This window comes from Otolemur garnettii, unplaced genomic scaffold (genome assembly GCF_000181295.1).
Source record: "Otolemur garnettii isolate 467f Iridium unplaced genomic scaffold, OtoGar3 scaffold00047, whole genome shotgun sequence".
NCBI classification, from domain to species: Eukaryota; Metazoa; Chordata; class Mammalia; order Primates; family Galagidae; genus Otolemur; species Otolemur garnettii.
The window spans coordinates 10,876,570-10,889,108 of NW_003852442.1; the positions used below are offsets into that span (position 1 = coordinate 10,876,570).

The following is a 12,539-nucleotide window of genomic DNA, read 5'->3' on the forward strand; positions in this document are numbered from 1 at the left end:
AGTTGGAGGTTGCTGTGAGCTGTAATGCCACGGCACTCTGCCCAGGGGGACAGCTTGAGGCTCTGTCTCAAAAAAAAAAAAAAAATTTTAGTTAGCAGAGCCTGTGGCTCAGTGAGTAGGGCGGGGCTCAAGCCTGGCCCCAGCCAAACTGCAACAAAAAATAGCCGGGCATTGTGGCAGGCACCTGTACTCCCAGCTACGTGGGAGGCTGTTTGCCTACGCCCAGGAGTTGGAGGTTGCTGTGAGCTGTATGATGCCACAGCACTCTACTGAGGGCAATAAAGTAAGACTTCGTCTCTAAAAAAAAAAGGAGGTGCCTGTGGCTCAAGGAGTAGGGCGCTGGCCCTGGCCAAAAACTGCAACCACAACAAAAGTTAAAGGAGAAAATAATTTAAAAAAAAAAAAAAAAGGCAAGAGAATTGCTTAAGCCCAGGAGTTGGTGGTTGCTGTGAGCTATGATGCCATGGCACACTATCCAGGGTGACAGCTTGAGGCTCTGTCTTAGAAAAAAAAAGAATTTAGTTAGCAAATTTCAACTTTATCATTGATTTCACATTTTTAGTCTTATAGTTAAAAACTTGCTTAAAACTGCCAGTATGATAATGATGCCTTGAATTATATGTGGTTGTAACAGTCTTGTTCAGAATTAATTGTCTGCACGCCTTGTTTCCTCAGTATACATGCCTTTTGAACCCTGTTTTCATCTGGTACTTTACTGAGAAATTGATATGGCATGTGGCATGTAAATCATTCACCTAGGAAAATCTTCCTATTCCTGAGCCGGTTTTTGTTTTTAGCTCTAGCTGATTTGTTTTACACTGGGCCTGAGTTGGTCTTATGCTTTGGTCTTGCATGTGTCAAAGCATGACCCACAGCTATTTCTGGAAATGAGGTTGGAGGTCTTTATCAGCATCTGAGGACTTGGTTCTTAGTATATCTAGTGGTTAGTGCTTCCTCTTGGCCTGAAAGGTGAAGGTATCATTAAAAAAGGTGTCATGGTCTCGGCGTCTGTGGCTCAAGTGGCTAAGGCGCCAGCCACATACACCTAAGGTGGGAGGTTCAAACCCAGCCCTGGCCCACCAAACAACAATGACGGCTGCAACCAAAAAATAGCCGGGCGTTGTGGTGGACGCCTGTGGTCCCAGCTACTTGGGAGGCAGAGACAGGAGACTTGCTTGAGTCTAGGAGTTGCAGGTTGCTGTGAGCTGTGATGCCACAGCACTCTACCCAGGGTGACAGCTTGAGGCTCCTATCTCAAAAAAAAAAGAAAGAAAAAAGAAAACAGAGGTTTATATAGGTACTTTCTTTAGTGATGCCACTGCTTTTTCCTCTGATAATGTTTCTCTTGCAGGTTGATGACATTAATGCTGATGAGAATGTCTCTTCTGCACAGATTGTTGGTGAGTGTCAGAAACTTGAAGTTCATCACTGAACCCTCTGTTTTGTCGTCATTGTTCTTCCCTCAGAGAGTGTTTCCATGTCCATGGTATATATTCTACCCACGTTCCCTACTCTTTCTCAGAATTGGTATGGCTAAAACAGAACTTAAGGCTTCTAATGCTTCCAGAGATAAAAGAATTTCCCAAGTTTCCTGTTTCTGTCATTGATAACCCTCACCCAGGCTAGAGGAGCAGTGGTATAATCACAGCTCACTGTAGCTTTGAACTTTCAGCTCACACAGTCCTCCTGCTTCACCCCCTACGACTACAAGACGTGTAGCACCATACCTGGCTGATTTTTCTTTTTCTTGATAAAAACGGGGTCTCACTATGTTGCCTAGGCTGGTCTCAAACTCCTGGACTCAAGTGATTCCCTCTGTCTTGCCGTCCCAAAGTGCTAGGATTACAGCCATGAACCAGCCATGCCTGGCATCGCTATTCTGATTTTGTAGTTTTTTTAAGATCAAGTCACTTTCAAGTTCTTTGTTACTGCTGCTTCAGGTTCTATTGTGCCTGGAAATACCAAAAATAATTTTTTTTCAATGCAGGCATTGGAGAGGTATTAAAAAGGTGAAAAGTATATAATCTCATTGCATGCTCATGTAGTTCTCCATGCAGTTGAAAAATAATTGTAGAAACCCTGAGGGAGGATACTTCTAACATTAGAGACAGTTGTTGAATTAACAATTTACATTAAAAGTCACACTGAGTTTTTTTTATACACACACAATTGCTATTGGATTCGAGGTATAGAATGTTTCCAGCACCCCAAGTGCTGTTCTTTCCAGTCAACTTCCCCCTTCCCCTCCATTGGCAAGCACTGTTCTGATTTTCCATAATTTAGTTTTGCCTATTCTAGAAGTTAAGATATAAATAGAAACACTAGGTAAATGGGATGATTTTAACATAAAATACAAAGCCAAAGACCAGAAATACATAGCCCGTTACTTCAGATAATACAGACATAAACATTCCTTATACAATTTTTCTTCCCTAAGCCTTAAGGAAGTAGTATTCTGGTTCTTCTTAAGCAGTATTTTTTTGTTTTGTTTTTGTTTTTTGAGATAGAGTCTCACTGTCTTCCTGGATAGAATGCTGTGGCGTCATCATAGCTCACATTGACCTCTTGGGAACTCAAGAGATCCTCCTACCGCAGCCTCCCAAGTAGCTGGAGCCATAGGTGCTTGCCATGATGCTCAGGAAGTTTTCCTATTGTTATAGATGGGGTCTCTCTTGCTCAGGCTGGCCTGGAATTCCTGAGCTCAAGCAATCTACCCACCTTGGCCTCCCAGAGTGCTAGGATTACAGGTGTGAGCCACCTTGCCTGGCCTATATTGATCTTAATTAAGAGTTAATTTATTTTAAAAACAAGTATTTTCTCCTGTGTTTTGATAATTTTTTCTGCCCAAAGGGACCTGAGCCATTTCTCTGGCATTTATAACATTGTGCTTCTTGCCTTATTTTATAGGTCCTGGACCCAAGCCAGAAGCCCCTGCAAAGCTCCCTTCCCGGCCTATGGATAACTACGACAACTTTGTACTACCGGAGTTGCCATCTGTGCCAGACACACTACCCACCGCATCTGCTGGTGCCAGCACCTCAGCATCTGAAGACATTGACTTTGATGATCTTTCTCGAAGGTTTGAAGAACTGAAAAAGAAAACATAGGCCCCTTTAATCTAGGCAATTTCTAAGTTCTGGGAGTTGAGACTGAGCAGATTCTCCATGTAACAAAGAATCTCCATGAAATTCCGTTTCATCTATTAACCATCACTGAGCACACTTCCTCTGGGCTCTCTTCCTACTTCTCCAGATTCTGCTGCTTTCCAGTTCTCTATTGATCCTAAGAGACTAACAGGTGGCTCCTGGCAGCTGTGCTTGCCATTTCCTGTCAGAGGGATCCCAGGTTCTCTCTTGGCCTCTCCATAGGAGTGGGAAGATGAACACATTGTGGGGAGAGCCACCAGAGAGGGCACGACAGTGAAGGAGAGCACCCCATGAGCCTCTCAGTCTCATGTTGAGGTTCCAGATGTAGAAACAGGCCCCTCTGTCCGGGGTTGAGGTGAGAGAATCAAGATCATGGTGTGTCTTTTCTCTGTAATGTGAATGGGAGAGAGAGAACATGACTCCGGAAGCCATTATGATGACAGTTCCTGGAAGCTGGCCCTTTCGTTGGTATCTACACTCCTTGCTGCAGGGCACTGTTCCACCTGGATCCAGTTGTAAAATTTGTTTGAAAAGTTGAAGTCCTCGCTTAGTTCTGCTGGATTCTCAGGGAGCCCTCTGTGGCCTTTGCTTTATTTTGAGTGCTGTGTTTCCCTTTTACAAGAGGGCAGCACTGTAGCAATTTCTGTTTTCCACATGGCATGTTCTGTTGGATTGCATCTCTGGCAGAGGGAGGACAGGCCACATACTGGGCAGAAGCTGCCATTCAAGCCTTCGTGGGCTTCCAGCTGCCTTAATAGAAGTACTCAAGACTCTTGGGTAGTGAGCTGGAAAGCCTACAGGAAAAGAGGGGTACCTGTTTTCATTTGAAAACTTTATAACTAATGGAAACTTTAAAACTGATCTCAGATAACTATTTTTGGTGCCCACATGGCTGTAGTTCACTGCTTTCCTGAATGGATGCGACTCTTACTATTGTAGCTCACGTGCTCCTCTGCCCCTTAGCTAAGACTGTCCTTCCTCACAGGGATGGCTTCACTTCTGTGTAGTCTATCTGTACATACCTGTTTGGAGCAACTTTTCTTTAAATGGTTCTGGTTTGTATCTCATAGCTCAGTAGCTGCTAATAAAGTTAGAAGATCCTGTGTCCTGCTTTCTCCACTCTTGGGTCAAACAAGGAAGTACAAATTTGGATTTTAGTGGAGAATATTTTAAAAGCAAGTTATCCATGTTGATCCACAAGCCAGAGCCAGCCTCACTTTGGGTTCCCTCATAAAGGCAGGTGTCTTTTGATCTCTGTATTTAAGCCCAGATACATCTGATCCGTGAGTTTGGTTACTCCTCTGTGGCAAGGCTCCACGTCAGCCAAAGCACATGCTTGTATCTATTTTTAGTAGGTTGCCATGAGGTCACTTCTGACTCATTGATTTCTCACAGCCGTCCTGTGGCACAGTGAGTGTTCTGTTACTTAATGCTTGGCAGAGCTAGTATATTCTGTAATGTTTTTGCAGTATTACCCCTTCCTGACAGTGCCAAGATCCATAAGCAAGAATGTGGAGCCAAGAGGATTTTTACTCCTCACTAGCAGAATTAAGAACAAAGTATATTATATACATCAATAATTTTCTAAGCTATCCCATGCAAAGATAAGTAATTAATACGCTAGGAAATAATAAGCCAAGATAGGAAGTAACAGAATCACGGTAGTTGATCTTCTAAAACATGTTGTTGCACATTGCTCTTACGGCTGCTTGCTTAGATGAGGTGGCCTGGTGTCGCTGGATTCCTAGCAAATCTGAGAGCTTCTGTAGCAGAGTATCTACCAGTGTGGCTTCTTTCTGAGTATTTGAAAACCAAAGGAGAAGAATGAAAAATCGAAATTACTGTTAATGTTCAAGTAAAGAAACAACCAAAGATAACATAAAAATTAGTAAGTGTGTAATAGTAAAGATACAATTTACTGTCAAGTATCACTGTTTCTGCTATTTAACTGTTAAGGGCCAGCTCTTTATCGCACAGTTGCTATAGAACATTATATAGTCTTGGTATATTGGTATATTTCTTAGGAAAATAGTTTTTTTGTTTATTTTTTTGGTTGTTGCAATTTGGCCAGGGCTGGGTTTGAACCTGCCACCCTTGGTATATGGGGCCGCTGCCCTACTCACTGAGCCACAGGTGCCGCCTGGTTTTCCTAGGAAAATAGTTGGCAGAGCTGTTGAAACTAATAAATATTCTTTTTTTTTTGAGACAGAGCCTCAAGCTGTCCCCCTGGGTAGAGTGCCATGGCTTCACTGCTCACAGCAATCTCCAACTCCTGGGCTCAAGCGAGTTTCCTGCCTCAGCCTCCCAAGTAGCTGGGACCACAGGCGCCCGCCACAACGCCTGGCTATTTTTTGGTTGCAGCCATTATTGTTGTCTGGCGGGCCCGGGCTGGGGATTCGAACTCGCCAGCTTACGTGCATGTGGCTGGCGCCTTAGCCACTTGAGCCACAGGCGCGGAGCCAAAACTAATAAATATTCTGATACTGTCTATGTCAGTCTGTAATCTTCAGAGCTGTTAAGGTTCAGCTTTCCCAGTGATAGAAAATCATGATAATTTTTTAGTTACTTACCTTAGGGGACTTTCTTTCTTTTCTAAAGGCCATTAGAATGACAGAAACAAAAAGATTAATTATCACAAGCACTATCACGATGGCACTGGTGAAGATCAGAAAGGAGCCCAGGACTGGGTCTAAAGCCATAACCTGGAAAGAGAGTAAGAAGACTGAGTGACTGGCAGATTAGTTTCTACTTTACAGACAGCTCTGCACTAATGTTTAGGATCTACTCCCAAGCATACCTGGAGGAAACTAGGGAGGGAGGCACAAAGATAATGAAAGGGAAAATAGTTAATGGACAGTAGGACAGGAATGACTGACTATAAAGATGTTAAAGTAATTCTAACATCACAGCTTACACAAGAAAACGGATGAGTCACAGTGGAATTATAAATGATTCACATCTCATGTGAGTTTTGATAGTTTCAGAAAATACAAAAATAGAAGCTTAAAGGGACAGCAGACGCATATTGAGAGAATAAATGGACACCAGAAGTGAAAATGCAGACTATCTCTACCCTGTCAAGAAACTTGAGCTCTAAAACAGAGTAATCTGCCAAAATTTTAACAGGTTAACCACAAAAAGAAAAACTGGCTTTTCTTACAGGATTTTTTTTTTTTGCCATTGACTTTTTCTGGCAAGTGTCAAACAGTTTATTGAAGAGAAAGATAGTAAGAAAGTTTACAAAACTTTCTAAGAGATAGTGAAGGAGCCTCCATTGCCACTGCAGTTATTTCAAACAGAAATAAATAATGCAGTTCTTCCTGGAGTGGTACCTCCCTCAGTTTTCTAAGTCATTTCCATTAGACACTTCAAAGGGCTATTGATCAAGAATCAAGCACCTGGCCAGGTGTGAGAGAACAAGTCCAGACCCAGGGTCCTGCAGCAGTAAGATAAGGAAGTGAGGGAGGAGCAACTAAGTGCTTAGGAAAGGACAATTTCTTTTTCCTTTTTTTTTTTTTTTTTTTTTTTGAGACTGAGTCTTACTTTGTGGTAGAGTGCAATGATTTCATAGCTCGCGGCAACCATAAACCCTTGGGCTTAAGCGATTCTCCAACCTCAGCCTCCCAAGTAGCTGGGACTACAGGCGCCCACCACAACACCTGGCTATTTTTAGACATGGGGTCTCCCTCTTGCTCAGGCTGGACTGGCTGGTCTGGAACTCCTGAGCTGAGGCAATCTACCAGCCTCAGCCTCCCTGAGTGCTAGGATTATAGGTGTGAGCCACCATGCCCAGCAGGGGACTATTTTTATAAACAATTTCCCCCTTGTTAGATACATTGAGCCAAGTAAAGCTCTTCAGAAAAATGAAGATGGGTTTTATTTTTTTTACCTCATTGTGGTGAGCAATTCCGATCATAAGACCAACAACAGTCATAGCTGAACTGACAAAAGTCTGGTAGTCGGAGATGCTCCATCCAAACAGCAGGTTAAACTAAAGTGGAGAAAGGCCAGTCAGTGGGAGGGAGTGCAGATCTGTGCTGAGGTGGCCAACAGAGAACCAATGGAATGGAAAGAAATGCCTTGTGGCACTCAAAATCACTATGCCCCCCAGTTACACAAAATGCCTTTATAATTAGAGTGTTGTCATTTAGGTTTATTTGACCTTCCTGTTACCCTCTGAGCTATATTTTATTCCCATTGTAGAGAGGAGACAAACTCCTAGCTTTAAGTTAGCCTATAACTAAACCCAACTTGCTTATTCTCCTGTCTTTTCTCCAGAACTTGTGGGTTTTCCGTATTGTGACCTTTTCTAAGAGAAATGATGTGATTCCAAAATCACAGCACACTAGGGAAGGAGGCCCTGGGCATGGGGGCTTACAGCAGTGGCATAGCCAGTGAGCAGGATCAAGATGATCAGCAGGAAGCCCACCACCTCATCCCAGGTTTTGCTCAGTGTCCTGCCGATGACCTGCAGCCTGGGGTCACGATGCAGCAGACTCCACAATTGAATAGTTGCCAGGAGAAGTAGGAAGCCTGCCAGGTGAATGGCAGCAGAGTTGGCTCTTATGGCCTCATAGAAGCTGATGAACCTGTACCAGGAAAGCTGATGGTCACTCAGTAGGAAGTATGAGGCATCAGCAGGTCCTCTGATGGCATCTTTTCCCATGCTCCTGCTGCTGAAGCCCAGCAGTGCTGAGCCCTGTCAGGCTGAACGCCTGCTGATGGAAGAACTCTGCTTTCTAGCGTGGCCCTTGTACTTGGGCAGATGTGAGAACGTTAGCAAAGGTCAGTTTAGTTAGGAGCTAAGGAAACCTTGAAACGTGACCTGTGCTGATTTGTCTAGTCCAAATTCACCCTGGAAATCAAAACTAGCCTCCTGTACTCTCCAGTTGGACCTAATCTCTGCTCTTGAGAAGAGATGAGTTAACACAATGAGAAGAGTCATCATGCTGGTCTGTTTCCTGATCCTCCATTCTCTGGTAGTAGGTCTAATAGGATTAATAGTGCTTATAATAGAATGATGGATGGTGTAAACGAGAGGTAAGGAGTGTTGCTCACCAAATTAGGTTTTGTTATTGAGTTTTGTGTTGTAGAAACTAGTTACTTGGCACCTGGTCTCAGTTCTTTCATTGCCTAAGACCTAGGCAGTACCACACAGCACCATTCAAGTGCAGACCTACTATTCTTGAATGAAAGTTTTCCATAGGGGCCATGAGGACAGTACTGCAAGAAAAGTCTTAACATAGGTCACAGCCCAGACTGCTGATCACTGAAGAGGTTAGCAAAGCACCAACTGGCAATGTGTTGTGGGATACTGGATTCTCTCCATGAGAAAGACTGGAGAAGGTGCCCAAAGGAGCATCAGACTTCTCTTGGTAAGGATGAGTTAATGGATGGACATCCCTACCCAGAAAACTATTCCATTGGCATTTAAAGGATGGATGAGGTATTGTGGTTTTATTTAAAAGATAATTATTGTTCATGCCTTAGGCTTTATACCTTGGCTGGGGTGCAAAATAATGACCAATGCCAGGACCTTGCTGTGGGAAATTGAAATGCATTGTCCTCGACAAGCATATACCTAAGTGCTGTGAAGCCTGAGGAACTTGCCAATGGGACCAGAAGTTAGATGGTTTATGGTTTGTAGTTAATTGTTTTCTCTGTTGTGGACATTAGCTCAAGTTCTGTTTTAACTCTGATATACAAATACACATCTGGCCAGGCTAGAGGAGGAAGAGAGGGAATTTCAAAGAATACACATGTATAACCAGGAAACTTCGGATACAAGGTAGGGCTATCCGGCTCCCTCTTACCTGTCCTGGTCCTGGCGGTATTGTGCCATGTTTTTCTTATAGAGAGAAATGCTCTTTGTGTCAAGCCCCAAGATGATGAAGCTAATGAGGATTATGCTCGTGTCCAGAATGTTTCTCTTCCTACTCAAGAACCTCCAGCTCTGCCGTTTCAGCCGCCGAACCTAAACACATCACACATCACAGTCAGAAAGATTAGCAAGGCCTCTCCCTAATAAGGCGTTGCGAGCAGCGCTGCCTTCTACAGGCAAAGCACACTGCTGGGCACTTGATCAGATCTAAGTTGGACAAATGGGTTGTCCTGCTTCAGCTCTAGTCACTCAAATGCTGCTTACAGAACAGGTGGCCTCTAATACAATTTCCATTTTATATATTTAATTCGTTTTCTTGGAGACTATAGACCTGTCACTTAAAAATAAATAAAAACCATTTCTAAATTGGATATTAAATCTGCAAATAAAGAAAAAAATACCGTGTGTGCGCTTTGCTCCCGTAGCACAGTGGTTACAGCGCCGGCCACATACACTGGGCTAGCGGGTTCGAACTTGGCCTGGGCGAGCTAAAACAACAATGACAACTGCCACAAAAAAGTCAGGCACTGTGGCAGGCACTCTAACATAGTGACACACCCCTCTCCTCCCCCCAAAAGCAAAAACTACTGTGGCATAGATATTTTCTCTTTTGAGAGCAATCATTTGTGCTTCTGAGTACTTGCTCTTTGTTCACCCTACTTAGTACCACTTATAAGGGGTAGGAAAAACTATATATAAAGTAATATATATATATATTTTTGAGACAGTCTCAAGCTGTTGCCCTCAGTAGAACTCAATGGCATCACAGCTCATAGCAACCTCAAACTCTTGGGCTTAAGTGATCCTCTTGCATCAGCCTCCCAAGTAGCTAGGACTATAGGTACCTGCCAGAGTGCTTGGCTATTTTTTGGTTGTAGTTGTCAACCGTTACTTAGCAGACCTGGGTTGGGTTCGAACGCACCACCCTAGGTATATGTGGCCGGTGCCTTGCTCACTGAGCTATGGGCGCCGCCTATAAAGTAATGTTTTTATAGAGTTAATTCTTTAGTTCTTGAAAATTAGAAGAGCTGTACTCTGCCTGGCAATAAGTAAGCCTTTAACTAAATTCAGGTTTCTAGAAAGGAATGAAATCACAGCTATAATTCTAGTAACATGTCATTGTAGAGTTCCCCAGATAAAATCTGGCAACCTTTATTATTTCTCATGTCTGACATTTTCAACTCACCTGTATGAAGGCATAGTAACAGACTAGTAGATAATAGATGACTTGTGAGGCGACAGACCTGGCAAAGCCCTTCTTTGATGTCTGAAGGGAAGTTAAACTGTCCAGTCTTACAGATGTGAAGAAAGCACCTGGAAGTAACAACGGACACCTGGGGTCAAGAGTCTTTTAAAACTGCTGCCCTCTTCTCTTCAAGGTATTTTAATAATACCAACTGTTCCAATACCAGCGGTTCAAATGATTCTGTGTCTCTATACTCCATTTAGCATTTCCTGTAGAACTGTCATGGAAATTAAATGAGATCACTGTTGACCCCACTGTACCCAGTTAGAAAAAGTACCCAGACAAAAGTCTGAAGCACCATTAGTATGCCATGAATACTCTGATGTTTAAATGAAGGTCAACTTCCAGCCCAGAATGTTTATAAAATTCATGAAAGGCCTTGGGAATATACTTTCCATAAAACTTCAAAGTATCACAACTAGATATGTCCGTTATAGGTACAAAGTACATTTAAGAACAAAAATAATTGGGCGGTGCCTGTGGCTCTAAAGGGTAAGGTGCTGATCCCATATGCCGGAGGTGGCAAGTTCAAACCCAGCCCCAGCCAAAAACAGCAAAAAAATAAAATAAAATGCTTTAAAAAAAAAATAAGAATAAAAATAATTTATTTCCACTTCAGATAGCCAGTTCTCAAGACTGGGACTTTCCTCATGTTTATTTTTACTCCTGTCCAAAAATTTTTTTTTTTTTTTGAGACAGAGCCTCAAGCTATTCCCCCTGGGTAGAGTGCTGTGGCTTCACAGCTCAGAGCAACCTCCAACTCCTGGGCTCAAGCGAGTCTCCTGCCTCAGCCTCCCAAGTAGCTGGGACCACAGGTGCCCGCCACAACGCCCAGCTGTTTTTTGGTTGCAGCCATCATCGTTGTTTGGCGGGCCCGGGCTGGGGATTCAAACCTGCCACCTTAGGTATATGTGGCTGGCGCCTTAGCCACTTGAGCCACAGGTGCTGAGCCGTCCTGTCCAATTTTTGGTACTATTAAAAATCTTCATTAAGTTGTTGCACTTAGGGTGGCGCCTGTGGCTCATTGAGTAGGATGCTGGCCCCATATACCAAGGTGGTGGGTTCAAACCTGGCCTCAGCCAAACTGCAACAAAATCAACCAGGTATTGTGGCAGGCACCTATAGTCCCAGGTACTTGGGAGGCTGAAGCAAGAGAATCGCCTAAGCCCAAGGACTGGAGGTTGCTGTGAGCTGTGTGATACCATGGCACTCTACCTAGGGCAACAACATGAAACTCTGTCTCCTAAAAAAAAAAAAAAAGCTGTTATACTTTATTTAGAAATAAGTATGAGAGAAGTGGTCTTCTCTTTGTGGGGATGGGAAGAAAACAACTTGATCAGAAGTAACAGCTAATGGTAAATGGAAGGACACCTGGGGGGCAACGGGGCAGGAGAGTGGGGAGAAGAGGAGGAAGGAGATGATTAGGACAGACTCCCTGTTACAGCTGAGGGAATGGAATGCCCCAGCTTCCCTCTCAATCCCTACAAAACGCCACTACAAGGACAATGAAGGGATAAGAAAATGACAGACGGGCAGCACCTGTGTAGTTCAGTGGGTAGCGCACCAGCCCCATATACCCAGGGTGCCAGGTTCAAACCTGGCCCCAGCCAGCTAAAACAGCAGTAACAATTGCAACAACAATAAATAAGCCAGGGGTGCCACCTGTGGTTCAGTGGGTAGGGCGTGGGTCCCATATACAGAGGGTGGCAGGTTCGAATCCAGCCCCAGCTAAACTGCAACAACAAAAAATAGCCAGACATTGTGGATGCCTGTAGTCCCAGCTATTCAGGAGGCTGAGGCAAGAGAATTGCCTAAGCCCAGGAGTTGGAGGTTGCTGTGCGCTGTGACACCATGGCACTCTACCGAGGGCGACATACTAAGACTCTGTCTCAAAAAAAACAAAAGGACAAAGATGGAGGGCAGATTCGAGAGTGACCAAATGGGGGAAGCTGAAAAGTAGAGGAATAATGCTGACTTAGCAAGTTCAAGAAAGCTGAAAGGGTTCAGCAGTGTAGGAACCCCAAAAGTAACCCAATTCTAACCACAAAACCCTAGAAAGGCTCAGAAATTGGAGGTATCAGATATCTTCGAAGGGACAAGCTCAGATGGAAATAGCAAAGTCTGAACAGAAACAATTAAGAGTCTAGATTTCCGGCTCGGCACCTGTGGCTCAAGCAGCTAAGGCACCAGCCACATACACCTAAGGTGGCGGGTTCGAATCCCCAGCCCGGACCCGCCAAACAACAATGATGGCTGCAACCAAAAA

The 12,539-nt window shown here is 43.9% G+C and overlaps 2 protein-coding genes across 3 annotated transcripts in view; one reads left to right on the forward strand and one right to left on the reverse strand.

Moving 5' to 3' along the window:
- Window positions 1–4,251, forward strand: part of IST1 (IST1, ESCRT-III associated factor) — a 36,510-nt gene extending 32,259 nt beyond the window's left edge. For both annotated transcript variants that reach the window (XM_003791389.3, XM_023514083.1), the window contains 2 exons: window positions 1,352–1,400; window positions 2,908–4,251. In XM_003791389.3, coding sequence (XP_003791437.1) covers window positions 1,352–1,400; window positions 2,908–3,107 — 249 coding nt within the window. In that variant the 3' untranslated portion in view covers window positions 3,108–4,251. The remainder of the gene's footprint in view (window positions 1–1,351; window positions 1,401–2,907) is intronic.
- PKD1L3 (polycystin 1 like 3, transient receptor potential channel interacting) overlaps window positions 3,877–12,539 on the reverse strand; it is a 27,672-nt gene continuing 19,009 nt past the window's right edge. The window contains exons 9-15 of the mRNA XM_023514080.1: window positions 10,214–10,341; window positions 8,960–9,120; window positions 7,525–7,735; window positions 7,036–7,137; window positions 5,717–5,848; window positions 4,850–4,942; window positions 3,877–3,940 (exon numbers count right to left, since the gene is read on the reverse strand). Coding sequence (XP_023369848.1) covers window positions 3,911–3,940; window positions 4,850–4,942; window positions 5,717–5,848; window positions 7,036–7,137; window positions 7,525–7,735; window positions 8,960–9,120; window positions 10,214–10,341 — 857 coding nt within the window. The 3' untranslated portion in view covers window positions 3,877–3,910. The remainder of the gene's footprint in view (window positions 3,941–4,849; window positions 4,943–5,716; window positions 5,849–7,035; window positions 7,138–7,524; window positions 7,736–8,959; window positions 9,121–10,213; window positions 10,342–12,539) is intronic.